This window comes from Balaenoptera physalus, assembly GCF_965194825.1.
Source record: "Balaenoptera physalus genome assembly, chromosome: 4".
NCBI lineage: Eukaryota > Metazoa > Chordata > Mammalia > Artiodactyla > Balaenopteridae > Balaenoptera > Balaenoptera physalus.
The window spans coordinates 62,369,884-62,387,911 of NC_138891.1; the positions used below are offsets into that span (position 1 = coordinate 62,369,884).

General features: G+C 42.7%; 2 protein-coding genes across 5 annotated transcripts in view; one reads left to right on the forward strand and one right to left on the reverse strand.

The window, feature by feature from the left end:
* Positions 1-16,578, forward strand: part of B3GNT5 (UDP-GlcNAc:betaGal beta-1,3-N-acetylglucosaminyltransferase 5) — an 83,351-nt gene extending 66,773 nt beyond the window's left edge. The window contains exons 4-6 of the transcript XR_014262971.1: positions 10,698-10,861; positions 15,307-15,451; positions 16,102-16,578. The gene's annotated coding sequence lies outside the window, so the exon portion shown is untranslated. The remainder of the gene's footprint in view (positions 1-10,697; positions 10,862-15,306; positions 15,452-16,101) is intronic.
* Positions 1-18,028, reverse strand: part of MCF2L2 (MCF.2 cell line derived transforming sequence-like 2) — a 240,006-nt gene that overhangs the window by 114,411 nt on the left and 107,567 nt on the right. For all 4 annotated transcript variants that reach the window (XR_014262970.1, XM_082459952.1, XM_082459954.1 and 1 more), the window contains exons 11-12: positions 10,625-10,816; positions 8,052-8,243 (exon numbers count right to left, since the gene is read on the reverse strand). Coding sequence is in view for 3 of the 4 variants with exons in the window: in XM_082459952.1 (XP_082316078.1) it covers positions 8,052-8,243; positions 10,625-10,816 (384 nt within the window). In the remaining variant the exon portion in view is untranslated. The remainder of the gene's footprint in view (positions 1-8,051; positions 8,244-10,624; positions 10,817-18,028) is intronic.

The window sequence follows — 18,028 nt, forward strand, 5'->3', positions numbered from 1 at the left end:
GTGTGCTTTTATTTCCACTTGTCTTGAGGTATTTTCTAATTTCCTCTTTGATTTCTTCATTGACTCATTGGTTTTTTAGTAGCATGTTGTTTAGTCTATACATGTTTGTGTTCTTCCCATTTTCTTCCTGTAATTGATTTCTAGTTTCATATACTTGTGGTCAGAAAAATCGCTTGATATAATTTCTATCCTCTGAAATGTGTTGAGAATTGTTTTGTAGCCTGGCATGTGACTTATCCTGGAGAACATTCCATGTGCACTTGAAAAGAATGTATATTCTGCTGTTTTTGGATAGAATGTCCTGTGGCTATCTATTAAGTCCAACTGGTCTAACATACCATTTAAGAGTATTGTTTCCTTATTGATTTTTCTGTCTGGATGTTTTGTCCATTGATATGAGTGGGGTGTTAAAGTCACCTACTATTATTGTATTATTGTGGGATTCTCCCTTTATGTCTGTTAATATTTGCTTTATATATTTAGGTTTTCCTATGCTAGGCACATATATGTTAATGAGTGTTATATCCCTTGTATATTCTTGATCCTTTTATCATTATACAATGCCCTTCTTTGTCCTTTGTTATAGACTTTGTTTTAAAGTCCATTTTGTCTGATATTGCTTCCTTCGCTTTCTTGTTTCCATTTGTACAAAATATCTTTTTCCATCCTCTCACTTTCAGTCTGTGTGTCTTTAGCTCTGAAGTGAGTCTCTTGTAAGCCACCTATAGAGAGGTCTTATTCTTTTTTCATCTGATCAGCCATTCTATGTCTTTTGATTGGAGCATTTAGTGCATCGACATTTAAAATAATTATTGACATCTTTGTACTTGTTGCCATTTTGTTACTTGTTTTCTGGTTCTTTTTGTAGTTCTTCTCTGTTCTTTCCTTCTTCTTTTAGTTTCTTACCTTGTGGTTTCATGATTTTCTTTAGTGGAATGCTTGTGTTCTTCTCTCTCGGGTTTTTGTGTTTCTATTGCAGGTTTTGATTTATGGTTACTATGGGCTTCATTCTATGTTGACTGGTAACTATAATTACTTGTTTTAAACTGGTATACTCATTTAAGTTCAAACACATTCTAAAAGAGCTACATTTTTAAAATTTCCCTTCCCCATGTTTTGTGTTTTTGATGTCATATTTTACATCTTCATGTGTACCCCTTCACTGTTTATTGTAGTTATAGTTGATTTCATAATTTTTTTTGTCTTTTAATCTTCATACTAGCTTATTTAAATGGTTCATCCACAGCCTTTACTATATATTTGCCTTTACTATTGGGATTTCTCCTTTCCTATAGATTCTTACTTCTTCTTGTAGCCTTTTCTTTCCATTTAGAGATGACCCTTTAACATTTCTTTTAGGGTCCATTTAGTATCAATGAACTCTTAGTTTTTGCTCATCTGAGAAGTTCTTTATCTCTAAAAGATAATCTTGCTGTGTAGAATATCCTGCATTGTAGGTTTTTCCCTTTCAGCACTTTAAATATATCATGGCCAATCCCTTCTGGCCTGCAAAGTTTCTGCAGAAAAATCAGCTTATAGCCTTATGAGGGTTCCCTTGTATATCATTCTTTGTTTTTCTCTTGCTGCCTTTAGAATTCTCTCTTTAACTTTTGCCATTTTAATTATGATGTCTTATTGTGGGTCTCTTTGGGTTCAACTTGTTCGGGATCCTCTTTGCTTCCTGTACCTGGATATGTTTCCGTCCTCAGGTTTGGGATGTCTTCAGCCATAATTTCATCAAATACATTTTCAACCCCTTTCTCTCTTTTCCTTCTGGGACCCCTATAATGCGAATGCAGGTATGCTTGATGTTGTTCCAGAGGTCTCTTAATCTATTCTCCTTTTTAAAATTTCTTTTTCTTTCTGCTGCTCTGATTGGGTGATTTCCATTATTCTATCTTCCAGACAATTTATGTGTTCTTCTGTATCACCTAGTCCGTTGTTAATTCCATCTAGTGTGTTTTTCATTTCAGTTATTGTATTCTTCAGTTCTGACTGGTTCTTTTTTTATATTTTCTAGTTCCTTTTTTTTTTTTTTAATACATTTATTTATTTTATTTATTTATTTTTGGCTGTGTTGGGCCTTCATTGCTGCGCGCAGGCTTTCTCTAGTTGCAGCAAGTGGGGGCTACTCTTCATTGCGGTGCGCAGGCTTCTCATTGCGGTGGCTTCTCTTGTTGCAGGGCATGGACTCTAGGCATGCGGGTTTCAGTAGTTGTGGCTTGCAGGCTCAGTAGTTGTGGCTTGCGGGCTCTAGAGTGCAGGCTCAGTAGTTGTGGTGCATGGGCTTCGTTGCTCCGCAGCATGTGGGATCTTCCCGGACCAAGGTTTGAACCCATGTCTCCTGCAGTAGCAGGTGGATTCTTAACCACTGTGCCACCAGGGAAGCTCTGTAGTTCCTTCTTAATATTCCCACTGTGTTCACTTATTCTTCTCCCTAGTTCAGTTAGCATTCTTATTATAATGCTTTGAACTGTTTATCTGGTAAATTATTTATCTATGTTTCGTTAGTTGTTTTTTCAGGGTTTTTTCCTTGTTTGTTCATTTGAAACAAATTCCTCTGTCTTCTTATTCTGCTTAACTTTTTCTGTCTTCATGAAATTAGGTGAAACAGTTATCTATCCTGGTCTTGAAGGGTTGTCCTCTGTGGGAGCATCCCTACACAGTCTGCATGTGCCCAGTAGCTTTGATGGGAGAGCTGGATCTGACATGAGCACAAGTCACATCTTTTCTCAGGGTGTGCTGGCAGCTAGCATCTTGGTAGGTGGTGGGGCTGGAGAAGGAGGGGCTGAAGCCAGGGCCAGGTGTGAGGCAGGACTTCTCCTCTGCTCAGTGGCCATCACTGCCCTGTTGGGTGTGGGGTCTGATCCCAAATTGCTGGAACAGAGGTCCTGAGGGCTGGGTCCGAGCTGGTTCTAAGTGTGTGCTCTCCCCTTCCCCCTCCAGCATTGATACCTTTGCCCCAGAGGGGAGCAGTGCTGGAACAAGAGGTGCCAGAGTGGGCACCTGGTACAGGCTGGGGTGTGTGCTGGCATGAGTCTGTTCTGTTTCATAAATAAGTTCATTTGTCATATTTTAGATTCCACATATAAGTGATATCATATGGTATTTGTCTTTCTCTTTCTGACTTACATCACTTAGTATGATAATCTCCAGGTCCACTCATGTTGCTGCAAATGGCATTATTTCATTCTTTTTTTTATGGCCGAGTAATATTCCATTGTATATATATACCACATCTTCTTTATCCATTTATCTGTCAATGGACATTTAGGTTGCTTTCATGTCTTGGCTATTGTAGATAGTGCTGTAATGAACACTGGGGTGCATGTATCTTTCTAAATTAGAGTTTTGTCTGGATATATGCCCAGGAGTGGGATTGCTGGATCGTATGACAACTCTGTTTTTAGTTTTTTGAGGAACCTCTATACTGTTTTCCATAATGCATGCATGAATATACATTCCCACCAACAGTGTAGGAGGGTTCCCTTTTCTCCACATCCTCTCCAGCATTTGTTATTTGTAGACTTTTTAATGATGCCTACTCTGACTGGTGTGAGGTGGTATCTCATTGTAGTTTTGATTTGCATTTCTCTGATAATTAGCAAGGCTGAGCATCTTTTCATGTGCCTCTTGGCCATCTGTATGTCTTCTTTGGAGAAATGTCTATTTAGGTCTTCTGCCCATTTTTCAATCGGGTCATTTGCTTTTTGGTATTGCATTGTATGAGCTGTTTGTATATCTTGGAAATTAAGCCCTTGTCAGTCACATTGTTTGCACATATCTTCTCCTAGTCTGTAGGCTGTCTTTTCGTTTTATTTATGGTTTCCTTTGCTGTACAAAAGCTTGTAAGTTTGATTAGTTCCCATCTGTTTATTTTTGCTTTTATTTCTATTGTCTTGGGAGACTGACCTAAGAAAACATTGCTGCAATTTATGTCAGAGAATGTTTTGCCTATGCTTTCTTCTAGGAGTTTTATGGTGTCATGTCTTATATTTAAGTCTTTAAGCCATTTTGAGCTTATTTTTGTGTATGGTGTGAGGGAGTGTTCTAACTTCATTGACTTACATGCATCAGTCCATCTTTCCCAACACCACTGACTGAAGAGACTGTCTTTTCTACATTGTATATTCTTGCCTCCTATGTCAAAGATTAATTGACCATAGGTGTGTGGGTTTATTTCTGGGCTCTCTATTCTGTTTCATTGATCCATACATCTGTTTTTGTGCAAATACCATGCTGTTTTGATTACTGTAGCTTTGCAGTATTGTCTGAAGCCTACAGGGTTATGCCTCCTGCTTTGTTCTTTTTATTCAGGATTGCTTTGGCAATTCTGGGTCTTTTATAGTTCCATATAAATTTTAGGATTATTTGTTGTAGTTCTGTGAAAAAAGTCATGGTAATTTGATAGGGATCACATTAAATCTATAGATTACTTTGGGTAGTATGGCCATTTAAACAGTATTAATTCTTCCAATCCAACAGCATGGGATAGCTTTCCATTTCTTTTAATCACCTTCAATTTCCTTTATTAATGCTTTATAGTTCTCAGCACATAAGTCTTTCCACCTCTTTGGTCAGGTTTATTCCTGAGTGGTTTTTTTTTTTTTTGATGCAATTTTAAAAGGGATTGTTTTTTACTTTCCCTTTTTTAGTGTATAGAATGCAACAGATTTCTGTATGTTAATCTTGTATGCTGCTACCTTGCTGAATTCACTTATCAGTTCTAGCAGTTTTTGTGTGGCGTCTTCAGAGTTTTCTATATATATTATCATGTAATCTGCATATAATGACAATTTTACGTCTTCTCTTCCAACTTGGATACCTTTTATTTATTTCTCTTGTCTGACTGCTGTGGCTAGAACTTCCAATACTATGTTGAATAGAAGTGGTGAGAGCAGGCATCCTTGTCTTATTTCAGATTTTAGTGGGAAGCGTTTCAGCTTTTCACCATTGAGTATTATGTTGGCTGTCGGTTTGTCATAAATAGCTTTTATTATGTTGAGATATGTTCCCTCTATACCCACTTTGGTAAGAGTTTTTCTCATGAATGGATGTAGAATTTTATCAAATGCTTTTTCTGCATCTATTGAGATGATCATGTGGCTTTTGTCTTTTCTTTTGTTGATGTGGTGTATCACATTGATCAATTTTGCATATGTTGAACCATACTTGTGACCCTGGGATGAATCCAATTTCATTGTGGTGTATAATCTTTTTTATGTGTTGTTTGATCCCACTGGTTTTTAAACCAGCTAAAGGGACTTGTCCTCCCAGTGTCAGATCCTGGGGCTGGGGCACCCAATATGTAGTTCAAACTGCTCACTCCTCAGGGAGCATCTCTGAACCTGTGTAACCCCCCTCCTCTTCTGTGTCCCCTCCCAGGGGTGTGGTCCCAACCTGATTGCTTTTCTTCCTTCCCTTTCTACCTGATTCCATGTGGATTTCTCTTACAGCTTTGGTTGTGTAAGTGTCTTTATGCCAGTCTCGTTTGTTTCCAGTGAGAATTGCTCCACTTGCAGATGTATTTTTGATGTGTTTGTTGGGGGAGGTAAGCTCTGCATCCTCCTACTCTGCCATCTTGATCTCCCTCTCTAGGATCATTTTGTATATTTCCTTTCGCAGTCCTAGATACAGGCATTTCTCCAAGGAGCCCTGTTCTCTTCTATTGGAGAATGGTATAAGAAACCAAGATCTCGGTGGTGGGTGTGCTCATTGATAGTAGGGGTCTCATTGTTTCTATGCCTGGCATCAACTGCCCAAGGAGATACATGTGTCTATACCAACGTGTGTATATGCATATAACTAGGATTATTTTTATATGTATAGAGTACCAGTTTTGACAACCAAGTCATTACTCCTCAGTGGACAAAACTCTGACACAACAGGACATTTAAATATTATAATCTAGAATTTTACTCCAAACCAAAAGAAGAAAAGATGGGTTTGGGGGATTTTTTTGGTCCATTTTGGATTTTTAAAATAAATATTTCTTCTAGTCTTCTCCTTCCTCCATGTTTCTGCCTATTTCCCAGAGGTGGTTTATTAAGTTTTATTTATTTCCCGGTGGGTGGTGTGGTCAGGAAGTTTGCTGATGTTGGCCAAAATGGCAGCTGTGGCCACAAGTCTCCCTGGTTGACCTGATACACTTGTTTGAGGAGCTAATGGGCATGGAGCTGAGTGAGACTGTTCTGCTTTAGAAATATGATATGAGGCTACCAATCCTGGGTCTACAATATAGCACACACACTAGATGGGCCTTCTCTTTGTCCTCTCTGCAGGGAAGTAGAAGGGTCCCTATGTTAGGGGAAGGTAGACCTGCCTAACCACCCCCAGTACCACCTCAAGATCACATCTTACCACCAAAACTCACTGGGAAGAGTCAGGGAAAGAACATCACTGAGGCACAATCCCACACCAAGCTGCCCCCACTGTAATTGGCCCACTCTGCCACCTGCCACTTGTTCAGTAAACATGGACTGGACACCAGGCACAGACTAGGCACAGGGACACAGAGATGGGTGAGGCTCTTGCCTCACTGCAGCTCCCAGTGTAACAGACAAGACAGACATTAAAAATAAAAAACTAGAATACAGTTTGCTATGTATCATTTTGGAGCAAAGTCTCTTAGCCTGGATCCATGGATGGACTTCAGGGTGTCCCCTAAAATTAATCATAAAAAGTTATATATGCTGGGTATTCCCTGTCTGCTCCCCAACTATATCTTCTCTATACTGTTCTGTGTCCCAGGAAGCTGACTCCATCTACAGACTCCATCAGATGGGCTCACTAGATGCCCATGGGCTTTTAGTTGGATTTGGCTACTGAGATGTACCACCAGGAAATCTGAGAGGGAGAGAGAAAAGTAGGGGTATATATTTCTCCAACAGTGGCTGCATTCCTCTGCCCAAGGCCACAGATCTTACTGGCTACCTCTCTTACAGTCACAGCTGTAGTGCTTCTTGGGTTCCCCTTTGTCTTTCAGGCTTATGGGGGGTAACTGCTCCCTGTTTCTTTATAGCCCAGGGTGCTTCACCATCCATATTGGGTTTCCAAAATTCTGCCCATATCTTTGTAAACAGTGCCTACATCAAACTCCATTCAATCATTTTGAGTGTGCGGAACCCTGAAAATATGTGAATCAGATTCGCAAAAGGGTCCATGACTCAAAAGAGGTGAAAAAGCCCCTTCTGCAGAAGTACATACAAGGTGATGTGGATCTAAGAGGAAGGTGTACTATCTATAACTCTGCTGGCTTCAGAGAACAGTGCTCCACTCAAAATGCAAATCTGATCAAGTTATTCCCCTGCTTAAATCCTTCAGTGGCTCTCAGAATAAAGACCAAACTCCTTCATATGGCCAACGAAGCCACACTTCATCTACACCTCTCTAATCTCACCCCAAAGACTCTTCCCTTGTCCTCTGTACTCTAGCCATTCTGAATTTTGGGTTCTGCACTTGTGCCAGGCTCCCTTCAGCCCTGCAGCCTTGCACACTCTGATCCTTCTGTCTGGAAAGCCTCCCCCATCTTCTCTACTCATTTTTTGGGCCTTGGCTCAAGTGACTCTTCCCAGGGAACTTCCCTGACCCCCAGTCCAGGTCAAGTTCCTCTGTCACATACCCCATAGAACCCTGAATCCATCCTTCAGAGCACTTGTCTCAGCTTGCAACATATTTTTGTGTTTTGTGTTTGATATTTATTAATGTCATACATAAACCGTATGACATACATAAACTGTAAGTTCCATGAAGGATGGAACCACATCTATTTCTGCTCATAATTGTGTCCTCTGCATTCAGCACAGTGCCTAATACATCAGAGATGCTTATAAATATTTGCAGAGAAATGAATGAGTGAAAGTGATATTTGAATCAGGCCATGAAGGGTCAGTTTGCCAGGAAGCACAGACCAGGAGTCTAAGAGGCCACCTGAGGGCTCAAGAGCCAGTTAATCTGCTCAGTACATCCTACATAGATTTTCTTGGGCAACAGGCAAAGTCCCCCCACATCCCTTTCCCAACCACAGGATCAAGATAACTCAGAAACGTTACCTTTACATCAAGAGTGAGCATCAGCTCATACTGGTTGTAAAACTCGTTGGGGCTGGGAAACTGGTACTCCTTCGCTGTGCCCAGGAACGTCTCAATGTCAGTCAAGGCAATGTCAACCCCCTCTCGGGACTGGCACTTGTCTACAGCTTGGGAAGCCAAGAGGTAGATTCCTTCTTCACACCACTGGCTGACCTTTTAGAAAGAAACACAGTGCCCTGTGCAGTTAGCCCGCCCACAACTCAGCCACCACGGTCCTCAGGAGGTCCAAGCTCATATGGGGTCTACAAGGATTCTGAGACAACAAGGAATTGTCATGGCACAGCATCAGGTTTAGAGGTCCAACCACTATAAATATAACCATGAGGTGGGCAAGCCCAAATCAATTTTACATCTGCATACTTTTCAAGGAAGTCACTTAGTCAAAAAATAAATCATATAAGCATTCTTCTTTTCTCCACTGACTGTAATTGCCACATCTCTAAGAGGAGAGAGTTGAGTATTTCTGCGTTTGGTCTAACCATAGAGAAATGCAACCAGTGGCTTTTTGGGTTTACCTTCTAGGCCAATTTCTTGTATCCTAATTGGTTACAAGAGCACAGAGTAAATAAGGAGGCTTTAGACCTGGCTCCTACATGCCTTCCTGGGAGAGGGAATGTCTCTTTTAACAAGAACACCACTGTCCTCTGTCCACATTTGCATTTATTAGCGTTTGTCTTACCAAGGGAAGCATCTAAGAATGCAAAGCTTTTAGCTCAGAACATCAGTACTTAAACTTTCCAGAATGCTGGAATGAAAGCAGATAAGTAATGAATTCTAACAATTCAATTTTTAAAAAACTTAGAGAAAGACAGGGGCCATTGTGCTGTCTGAATATTTGTATGAAAAAAAGCTGCCCTTGCAAGTACATCTGCATTTCCATTTACCCTGTGACCTGAAAAGCTATGTAAAATAACTGTACAGAGAAAAAAGACCAAAAGGGAGCTCTCTAAAGTAGTTATCTCTAAGTGGTAAAATTACAGGCAAATTAAATTTGTCTTTACTTTCCCTAAATTACCTACACTGCATGTGTACTACTTTTAGAATAACAAAAAAATCATAAAGATATTTAAAAATGGATGATTCCCACTGTGTGGGGATGAGGAGGGGAGGGGAATGTAATTAGTGTCCATAAGTAACTTTTTTCCTCCTCCTTCCTATATTTTTGGATTTTCAAAATAATAGGAAATTATGCTTTGATATATACTGTGAAAACTTTCTCTTTAAACATCATGCCTATATCTGCAGAAAACACTAAGCTGGGGTCTTCTGCAGAGTCACAGCAGCTACTTGCTCTCCGAGACACACACACACACACACACACGCACACGCGCGCACACACACACACACACACACACACACACACACGCAGTCCACAGATTGGCCTTAGGCTATTATCTCTGGCAGGCCCTCTGAGCCACTTGCTTCTGGAACAGCTATATTTCCTTGACACTAAAATCCCTTTGGCAGTGGGATGATGTAAACAGCCTGGGCGTGTGTCCCCAGCTATCAGAGAGAAACAACTGTGGAAATGGAGCATGCTGACTCACAGCGGTGAGCTCTCTGCTGCCTGGGAACAGCTGACAGAGAAGGCTCCGGAAGTCACAGCCCCTGCTGACTGGCACTTGCCTCAGAGATCACTGCTGAAGGGCTACGGGGGCCGTGCCCCCTCCCTGTGAGCACTCTGCATACAGGGTTGCTGTCTAGTCTAAGGAGCCTGGGGTTTGGAATTTGGCAGTCCTGACTTCAAACCTGTGATCCCCTATTTACCCATGTGTGGTCTTGGGCAATCTTTTACCCCAGGGTTTTTCAGTGTTGTTCATGAACTAACCTGCACCGAATCACCTGGGCACTTGAGGAAAATACTGATTCCTGGGCATCATCCTACACTTACTAAATCAGAGTCTCCAGAGTGGTACATCAGGAAATCTGCAATTATAGCAAGCTCACCTCATGTACTAAATGTTGTGACCCATTGACTTAACTATGCTGAATATCAATTTCTGTCTCTGTTAAATGAGGCCGTTAATATCCTCCTCATAGGTTGTCCTGAGGATTAAATAGATGACATAATTATGCTCCTGGTAGGAACATAGTAGGTGCTCAGTAAATGGTAGGAGTGTATAATGGTTGTTATTACTTAGGCTTCTTCAAAAGGATTCACAATCTGATGCCTTTACATGAGGAGACGCACTTTGCAACTATAGTGCTTGGTTCTCTTTACACCTGATGGGGAATCATGAAATGCCCCACAGGACCAGGCCAAAACACACTCTTTAAGTCTGGGTCCACACAGAGGACATGGACTTTATAGTTCATTCGAATGGGATGTGGTGGATGGCTGGGGCATTTTTGACCTTCAATACCTCTATGACTTAGAATCTGCACAGTTTTTAATGCCTCTTGAGCACTGTTTTCACATGAAGGACTTTATCCTCTCATCTCAGGAATCGTGAGGGGCAGGGAGGGCAAGTATGATTAAGACTGTTTCACAGAACATTTTGCAGACATCATGTTCACAGCTTTGTTTTGCTCACCTTGTCCAACTGTCTATGCAACTCCAAGGACTTTTCTAAAATGTCATGTTTTTTCTTGTTTTCATTGATGAAGTCATCACAGAGGTGCCTGAGCTCTGCACACTGGGGTCTGATGGAGTCCACTGCATAGTGGTGGCTTTGGATGAGCTGGTCCCCAATTACTGCAAGCAGCTGGGCCTTTTCCAAGGACTCCTGCAAAGTGAACATCCACAGCCAAGCATCAGAAGCCGAGTCATGGTGAGGCTGGTATTTGCCTGGCACTGTGTGCTCCAAACTTGGAGGGAGGCTACGGAGAGGTTGATCAGGTTTTAGGCTCAGAGACTGGGGCTGGGGAACCTGGGAAAGCACTGGGGTGGGTCAAGGTCCCCAGGAGGTCTAGCCTAGTCCAGGGTCATCTGCACTCTGAAGAAGAGCAAGTCATTCATTCAAATATTTGTTGAGTTCTGGGTTAAGCACTGAGGATATAGCGTTAACAAACCAGGAATTTTCAGTTCAATGGAGAACTCAGATACTAACAAATTATACAAATAATTAACTTATTACAACTGTGATAAATTCTAGGGCAGAAGAGCATGAAGTATTATACTGCACAGAATTGGAGACTGAATTATCTTGTCGACTGAATGGAAAAGGAAAAGGGACAAACATGTGGCCCTGAGGAGAGTGGGGAGTAAGCTGAGGTAGAGAAAATGGTAAAGATCTGGTTTGGGCAACCCTAAGGGGGGATCATGAGACTTAAGAAATATGTTTGTCTAAACCATTTTCTGCAGCCCACAAGGTCCCTGTCTGCTCTGATATCGTCTGCTTAGCAACTGTATCTCCTCCCTCTTTCTGCACAGCTTGTTTCGTTCTAACCACATGTGCCAAGTTTTTCCTGTTTTTCATTCATTCATCATGTATTACTGAGGACCTGCCATGTACCAAGCACTGTCCAGGTGCTGGGGGTTTGGTGGTAAACAAAGCAGGCAAAAATCCCTGCCCTCACGAAGCTTACATTTTAGTAGGAGACACAGGCAATAAACAAATATGTAGACAATATAGTATCTTAGACAGTGGTGAGAGCTATGGAGAAAAATCAAACAGGGAGAGGAGGGCGGGGAGCGCTGGTGGAGGAGCTGCTATTTTAAATAGGGTAGTGAGAGAAGGGCTCACTGAGAAGGTGCTGGCCACGCTGTGCAGAACAGTTAACACAGCAGCCTGAAACTGCTGTCCTTAGAAAGGCCTGCCTGCAAGGTTGGTCCTCGGCTGGCATCTGGGAAAGCCAGGAGGGTTCCTATCATCCTTAATCAGAATGGCTCATGGTATCTAAACTGTTTGTGCAAACAATATGTTTTACGCTGAAGACCTGCTTTCTTCTGGGCGTCCGGAATTCTGGTATATGCCAGTCAGAGGCCACCAACATGACTAGCCCCCAACAAAAACTCTGGGCACTAAGCCCCTAATGAGCTTCCCCGACAGACAACATTTTACAATGCTGTTGCAAGCCATTGTTGGCGGCACTAAGTGAACCCTGTGGGACTCCAATGGGAAAGGACCCTTGGAAGCCTGCACCTGGTTTCCTCCAGACTTTGCCCCGTGCACCTCTTCCCTTTGCTGATTTTGCTTGGTATCCTTTCACTGTAATAAACCATAACCATATGCATAATTATATGCTGAGTCCTATGAGCTCTCCTAGCAAATCTTCAAATCTGGGTGTGGCCTTGGGGACCCTTGACACAGGAGCCAAGATGTGAAGTGAGGGACAACCATGCAGCACTCGGCTGAGAGATGGGGGCACGTTTGACGTGTTCAGGTAGCAGGAGGAAGCTACTGTGGCTGCAGCAGAGGAAGCAAGGAGGAGAGGAGGAGACATGATCAGAGAGGAAAGAGGGGGATCTGACCAGGGAGGGCCTTGCTGCCACTGTGGGCACTTTGTCTCTTATTCATTGTGACATGGGATGCACTGGAGGGTTTCGAGGACAGGACCTCATTCATATTTTTGAAAGGATCGCTTCAGCTGTGGTGTCAAGAATGCTAGAGAAGAGGGAAAGCAAGGAGACCAGTTAGGGGGCTACTGCAGGAATCCAGGGAAGAGGTGTGGCTTTAACAAGGCTGGCAACCAAACCACCTCCTACCTCAGCACCCTTCCCTGGGATGCTCCTCCCAGGTCTAAGCTCTTAGCTCACCCCCCCCCAGGCCCTCTCCCTCACTTTGTTTTCATTTTTTAACAGCACTTACTTCTACCTGAAAGTATTTTCTTTCTCTCCTTTAATGAATGATTCCTCCCTCTTCCACCCATGCCCACCAATACATAAGCTCCATGAGATCACTTAGAAGGCATCCCATAAATATTTGGTCAATAAGATAAAAGAATAAATGAACCAATGAACTAGGGGATGCAGTGAGCTGCTTGGCTGGAATTGTGTGAACAACACTGACCTGAGTCAAGACAGATGACTGCCACGTCCCTAAAGGCCTCCAGGACAGGAGGCCCACACACACCCTTGCTGACCAGGTTGAGCATCCAGGGTGCCACCTTTGCCCTGGTTTAGCTTTTCATAGTAACACTAGGAATCATGGTGACTCCAGGTGATGACAACCTGCCCCTCTCTTAATTTACAGTGTTGTATGATTTCAACAATTTCAAAACCCCTGCCCCCAACCCAGTCAATCATTCACCAAGCCCATTCAGGCAGCTTCAGGCCTCCATGACTTCTCTACTTGCTCTCTCTGCCTAGAAAACCCCATCCTTCCCTCATCACCGCTCCCCCTACCTCTTCCCCTACCTTTCCCCTACTCCCCCCACCTCCCCGTGTACCCACACTACTCTGTAACTAATTCCAAATCACCCTTCAGAGTTCATCTTCTTCAGGAAACTTCCTCTGACTCAACCATTTTATTTTGATGCCCCTCCACTGTGCTCCCATAACACCCTATGCCTTTCTAGATCTGAGCATGAACTTGACTGCGTTGTGGTCAGTTATCTATTGCCCACACTATGCCACAGACCCTTGTGGGCATGCACCAGCTCTTATTCAACTTAAATAGTACACAGCACATATTAGGTACTTAAGAACAAATGACTGTTGTGCAAAACAAAAAAAGGAGTAATGATATGGGAATAAAGAGACATGAATCAAGCAGTGGCTATTTAAAAGAACTCAGAGATAAATACTCAGGGATAAAAGAACTCAGGGATAAATACTCAGCGCACTTGTTCTAAACAGCAAAGGCCCAGATGCACTTGGTCACCATCGCTCAAAGGAGGTTAGAATGCTAATTCCTTGGGCAGTGATTTTTGACTTTTTTGCTCACTGCTGTGTCCCCAGAACTCAGAGCAGTATGTGGTATGGTAGGAGATCAATAAATATTTGCAGAATGAATATAAGAATGAATGAGACAGTCTTGCTAGAACTGCTCAGTCACTGAAGGTTGAACCTAGGAAATATTCTGCAGCCCAGAATTTACCCCACCACCTCTGTTATTAACAAAACAACTAACATTCACTGAGAGCTTACTATATGCCAGGTACTGTTTCAAATGCTTACGTCAATGATTCCTTTTACTCTTCACAACAAACCTTTAATGTAGGTGCTGTTTTACAAAAGAGGAGTGGAGACACAATGGCCCAAGGTGACCCGGGTAGGAAAGAGAAGAGCCAGGCTTCAAACTCAAGCAGTCTGGCTCCAGAATCTGGCTGCGGCCAACACACACAGAGAAAAATGGCTGTGCTTGTCCTGCCTCATTTGGTTGATTGAACCTGTCTGACTTTAGTCAAATATAGAAACATGAAAACTTGGCCAGGAAATCTCTGTTGACTTTTGTTTTTTTTAAGTCCAGCTGCCTAATTTATTAAGAATAGCACAAGTTTTCTGGGCCTAGGGAACTTCACCACAGGATGCTCCCCAGGTTACCTGTGGCAGTCACAGCTGCGTCCCTGTGGCACGCAGCAGCTCACCCTTCAGAACTGTTCTTAAAACACTTGAGATGTTGGAGGAAAGATGTCCATAACAGGTCCAAATGGATTTTGGGAAGAGATCCATAAATATAATACAGAATTCACCACCGGATGGCTGGAAAATTACTCTACTGAAATGAATGGATAATAATAATAGCTTCTAAGCTCTGACCACCTACTACGTTCCAGGCACTCACTAAGTCCTTACTATACATCATCTATTCATTTCATATTCCCAGGGACTCTTGTGAGGTAGGAATTATTACCCACTTTACAGATGAGAGGGTATGTTCAGAAAGGCTAAGAAACTTGACTAGGGTCACACAGTTGGTAGTTGTTAGAGTCGGGATTTGAATCCAGTTCCTTCTAACTCCAAAGCCTGTGTCTTGCCACCTTCCAGCCTACGTGGTCTCCCCACATGTGCTAGAATAATGGCAACACATTATTATTAATGCAGTCATTATTATTTATGACTATCAAATCCTTCAGTTGCCTGCCAAGAACTTTACTGTAAAACCTCCAAATTGCATGTTATTTTTCAGTCTATATAGCTTCTGCTCAAGATAATCAGGCAACAAAACCTCCAAAGTAAAAAGAAATAATGAGAAAGAAATGGCTGAAATCAGGTACTCTGATCATAAGCCTGCCTGGCATCTTTCAGATGCTGAAAATTCCAGAAGGCTGGTCAAGTTGCAACATGCAATTCAGAAACCTTTATTGTAATAACAGCTTATTTTTCCCCCAGGACTCTATTGCTATAACAGATGAAAGCTGGACATGTTTATTCTGGAAGAAAATGGTGAAGAAGGGGCGATACTGCTGTATCAGGGAACCCAGGACAGACCCACAGATAACGGCATAGGAATGGAATGCATGCGGAAGAGGGCCAGGTGAAACAAGAAAGGCAGAAAGTTAATGGTGGTTGAAACTGAGCTGCAGACACATGGGAGTTCCTTGTACTAGTCAATCTACTTTTTTGTGTGCTTGAAAATTTCCATTAAAAAAAAAGTCATGCCCCTCCAGCTAGATTACATCCCTAGGAGGTTAATGATCTGGGTTCCATGCCTTCTTGGACACAGTAGTGTAACTGCTGGCCCCTGGCCTTGGAGGGAGATGTCAAGGCTGAAAAAGGATTGGGTCTCCCTGTTTTGTCCTGGTCTGTTCCTTGTTGGCCCATCAGCGAAGGTCCCAGCATACCTCACAGCCAAAACCCTATAGCAAATTCTGCTTTTAAAGAAGTAAGAGGGGTACTGGAACCATTGTTTCTCAGAATTAGAGATGAGTACTCAAAAGACGATTAAACCCTCAAACCACAAGAGGGTAAAAGAACAGGCTGAACTCTGGTTAGTGAGTTGACTCAGAGGTTACCCATGAGGATGATACCACTGCACAGAGTAAGGGAGTTGGCAACAACCCAGAAATCAGTGTGTGGCTAGGCTGAAAGGGAAGCTGACCCCTGGGTGCTGAGCGAAGGACAAACCTCAGGCGGGTTTTGGTGGCTTCTACCCAAACATTACCTTTTTCCTTTAACACTTTACAGGACAAATGGAAAGATTAGCCAAGCCCGTATCACTTGAAGAAACAATGCTGCTTACAAACCTGAGTGAAGACATGTTTAAAAAGTCCCGGTTATGATAAGATAGCTTTATTTGGTTCACCCAAAGGCAGAGGAATAGGTCTACTGCATCCTTTAGCAAATAAGTAAAAAACAGGGTAAGCAAGGCACAGGATGGGTAAAACCAATCTGCCTGGGCTCTGTGGGTTGTGGGTTAGCCCAGCTGTTCAGGAATGTTGCCCGTGAAAGATGGCCCATGACCATAGGTTTTGCCCCTACCTCCGGTCAGCGATTTTTAAAGTATGTACCAAAGATCACAAGTCCAAGGAGGTGGGCAGAAGAGAGAACGTGAATGCAGTCATGCAGATCCACCCCCAGTATTTAAAATCCAACCCAGAGCACCATCCAATGGCTTCCCGTTCCACTGAGAATAAAATCCAGTCCTCACCACCATTGCTCCCACCTGTTCTCTCCCGTCTCATTATGTTCCAGCCACATTCCTTGGGCCCCCGACCTCGTTCCCACCTCAAGACCTTTGTACTTGCAGCTCCTCCTCTGCCTTGACTGCTATTCCCTAAATCTTTGCATGGCTATACAGATCTCAGATCAAAGGTCTGAGAGGCCTTTCCTAACTACTAAAGTAGCAACCCCCCCAGTCACTTTCTATCATGTCCTGTTATTCATCCCACTTGTCACTCTCTGATATCATTATTTATTTGATTACTTTTCACTTGTCTGTCTCTCCCCAGTAGAATGTAACCCCCATGAAAGCAGGGTCTTGACTGTCTGGTTTTCCACTATAGCCACAGAATCTAGGACAAGGAATACTTGGTGATGAATGAGTACCTTCCTGGTAGGTCAGTAGCTACCTTGGTGATACACCTTCCTGGTAGGTCAGTAGCTACCTTCGTGATACACCTTCCTGGTAGGTCAGTAGCTACCTTGGTGATACACCTTCCTGGTAGGTCAGTAGCTACCTTCATGATATACCTTCCTGGTAGGTCAGTAGCTACTTTCATGATATACCTTCCTGGTAGGTCAGTAGCTACCTTGGTGATACACCTTCCTGGTAGGTCAGTAGCTACCTTGGTGATACACCTTCCTGGTAGGTCAGTAGCTACCTTCATGATATACCTTCCTGGTAGGTCAGTAGCTACTTTCATGATATACCTTCCTGGTAGGTCAGTAGCTACCTTCATGATATACCTTCCTGGTAGGTCAGTAGCTACCTTGGTGATATACCTTCCTGGTAGGTCAGTAGCTACCTTGGTGAGATATATATATATACGACACCATATTTTTCAAACCAAAAATAAAGGCACTGGGCTTGATGAGGCATTTTTCCTAAAATATGAATGTATGTAAATGAAAATACACAGCATCTACATTTAATAAGGAGTTCACTTGAAAAAACTAAAATTGCATAGAACTGGGACTATCTTGGAGCCTCTGAGACATATAATTATCAGATACATGAAATTCAATTTTTTTCATTGTTTAATAAACATTTCTGATGGCTCATGCCTTCAGCACTAAAGCATTTAGTTGTCAGCGATCATCAGTAACAGGAGTGCTCAGCAGGGAAGAATGGGATTGCTGAGTGAGAGTCCGGGTGCACAGGTGGGTCTGTGTGTTCGCGCGTGTGCAAAAGCACCTCCAGCTCAGAGTTCATAACTGACAGCTCTTAAAGCCAGAGTGGCCTTGGTTTACGTTTGTTACTATTCTCTGGGGAAGTATGCCTCTAACAATGACGTGAGTGTCAAAAGCCTAACTTTAATGGGTGTGTCAAATGCCTGGGGATCTTATTAAAATGCAGATTCTGATTCTGAGGTGGGGCCTGAGATTTCCCCGTATTTCTAATAAGTTCTCACTCAGGTTACAGCTTCTGGCCAGAGGATCACACTTTGAGAAG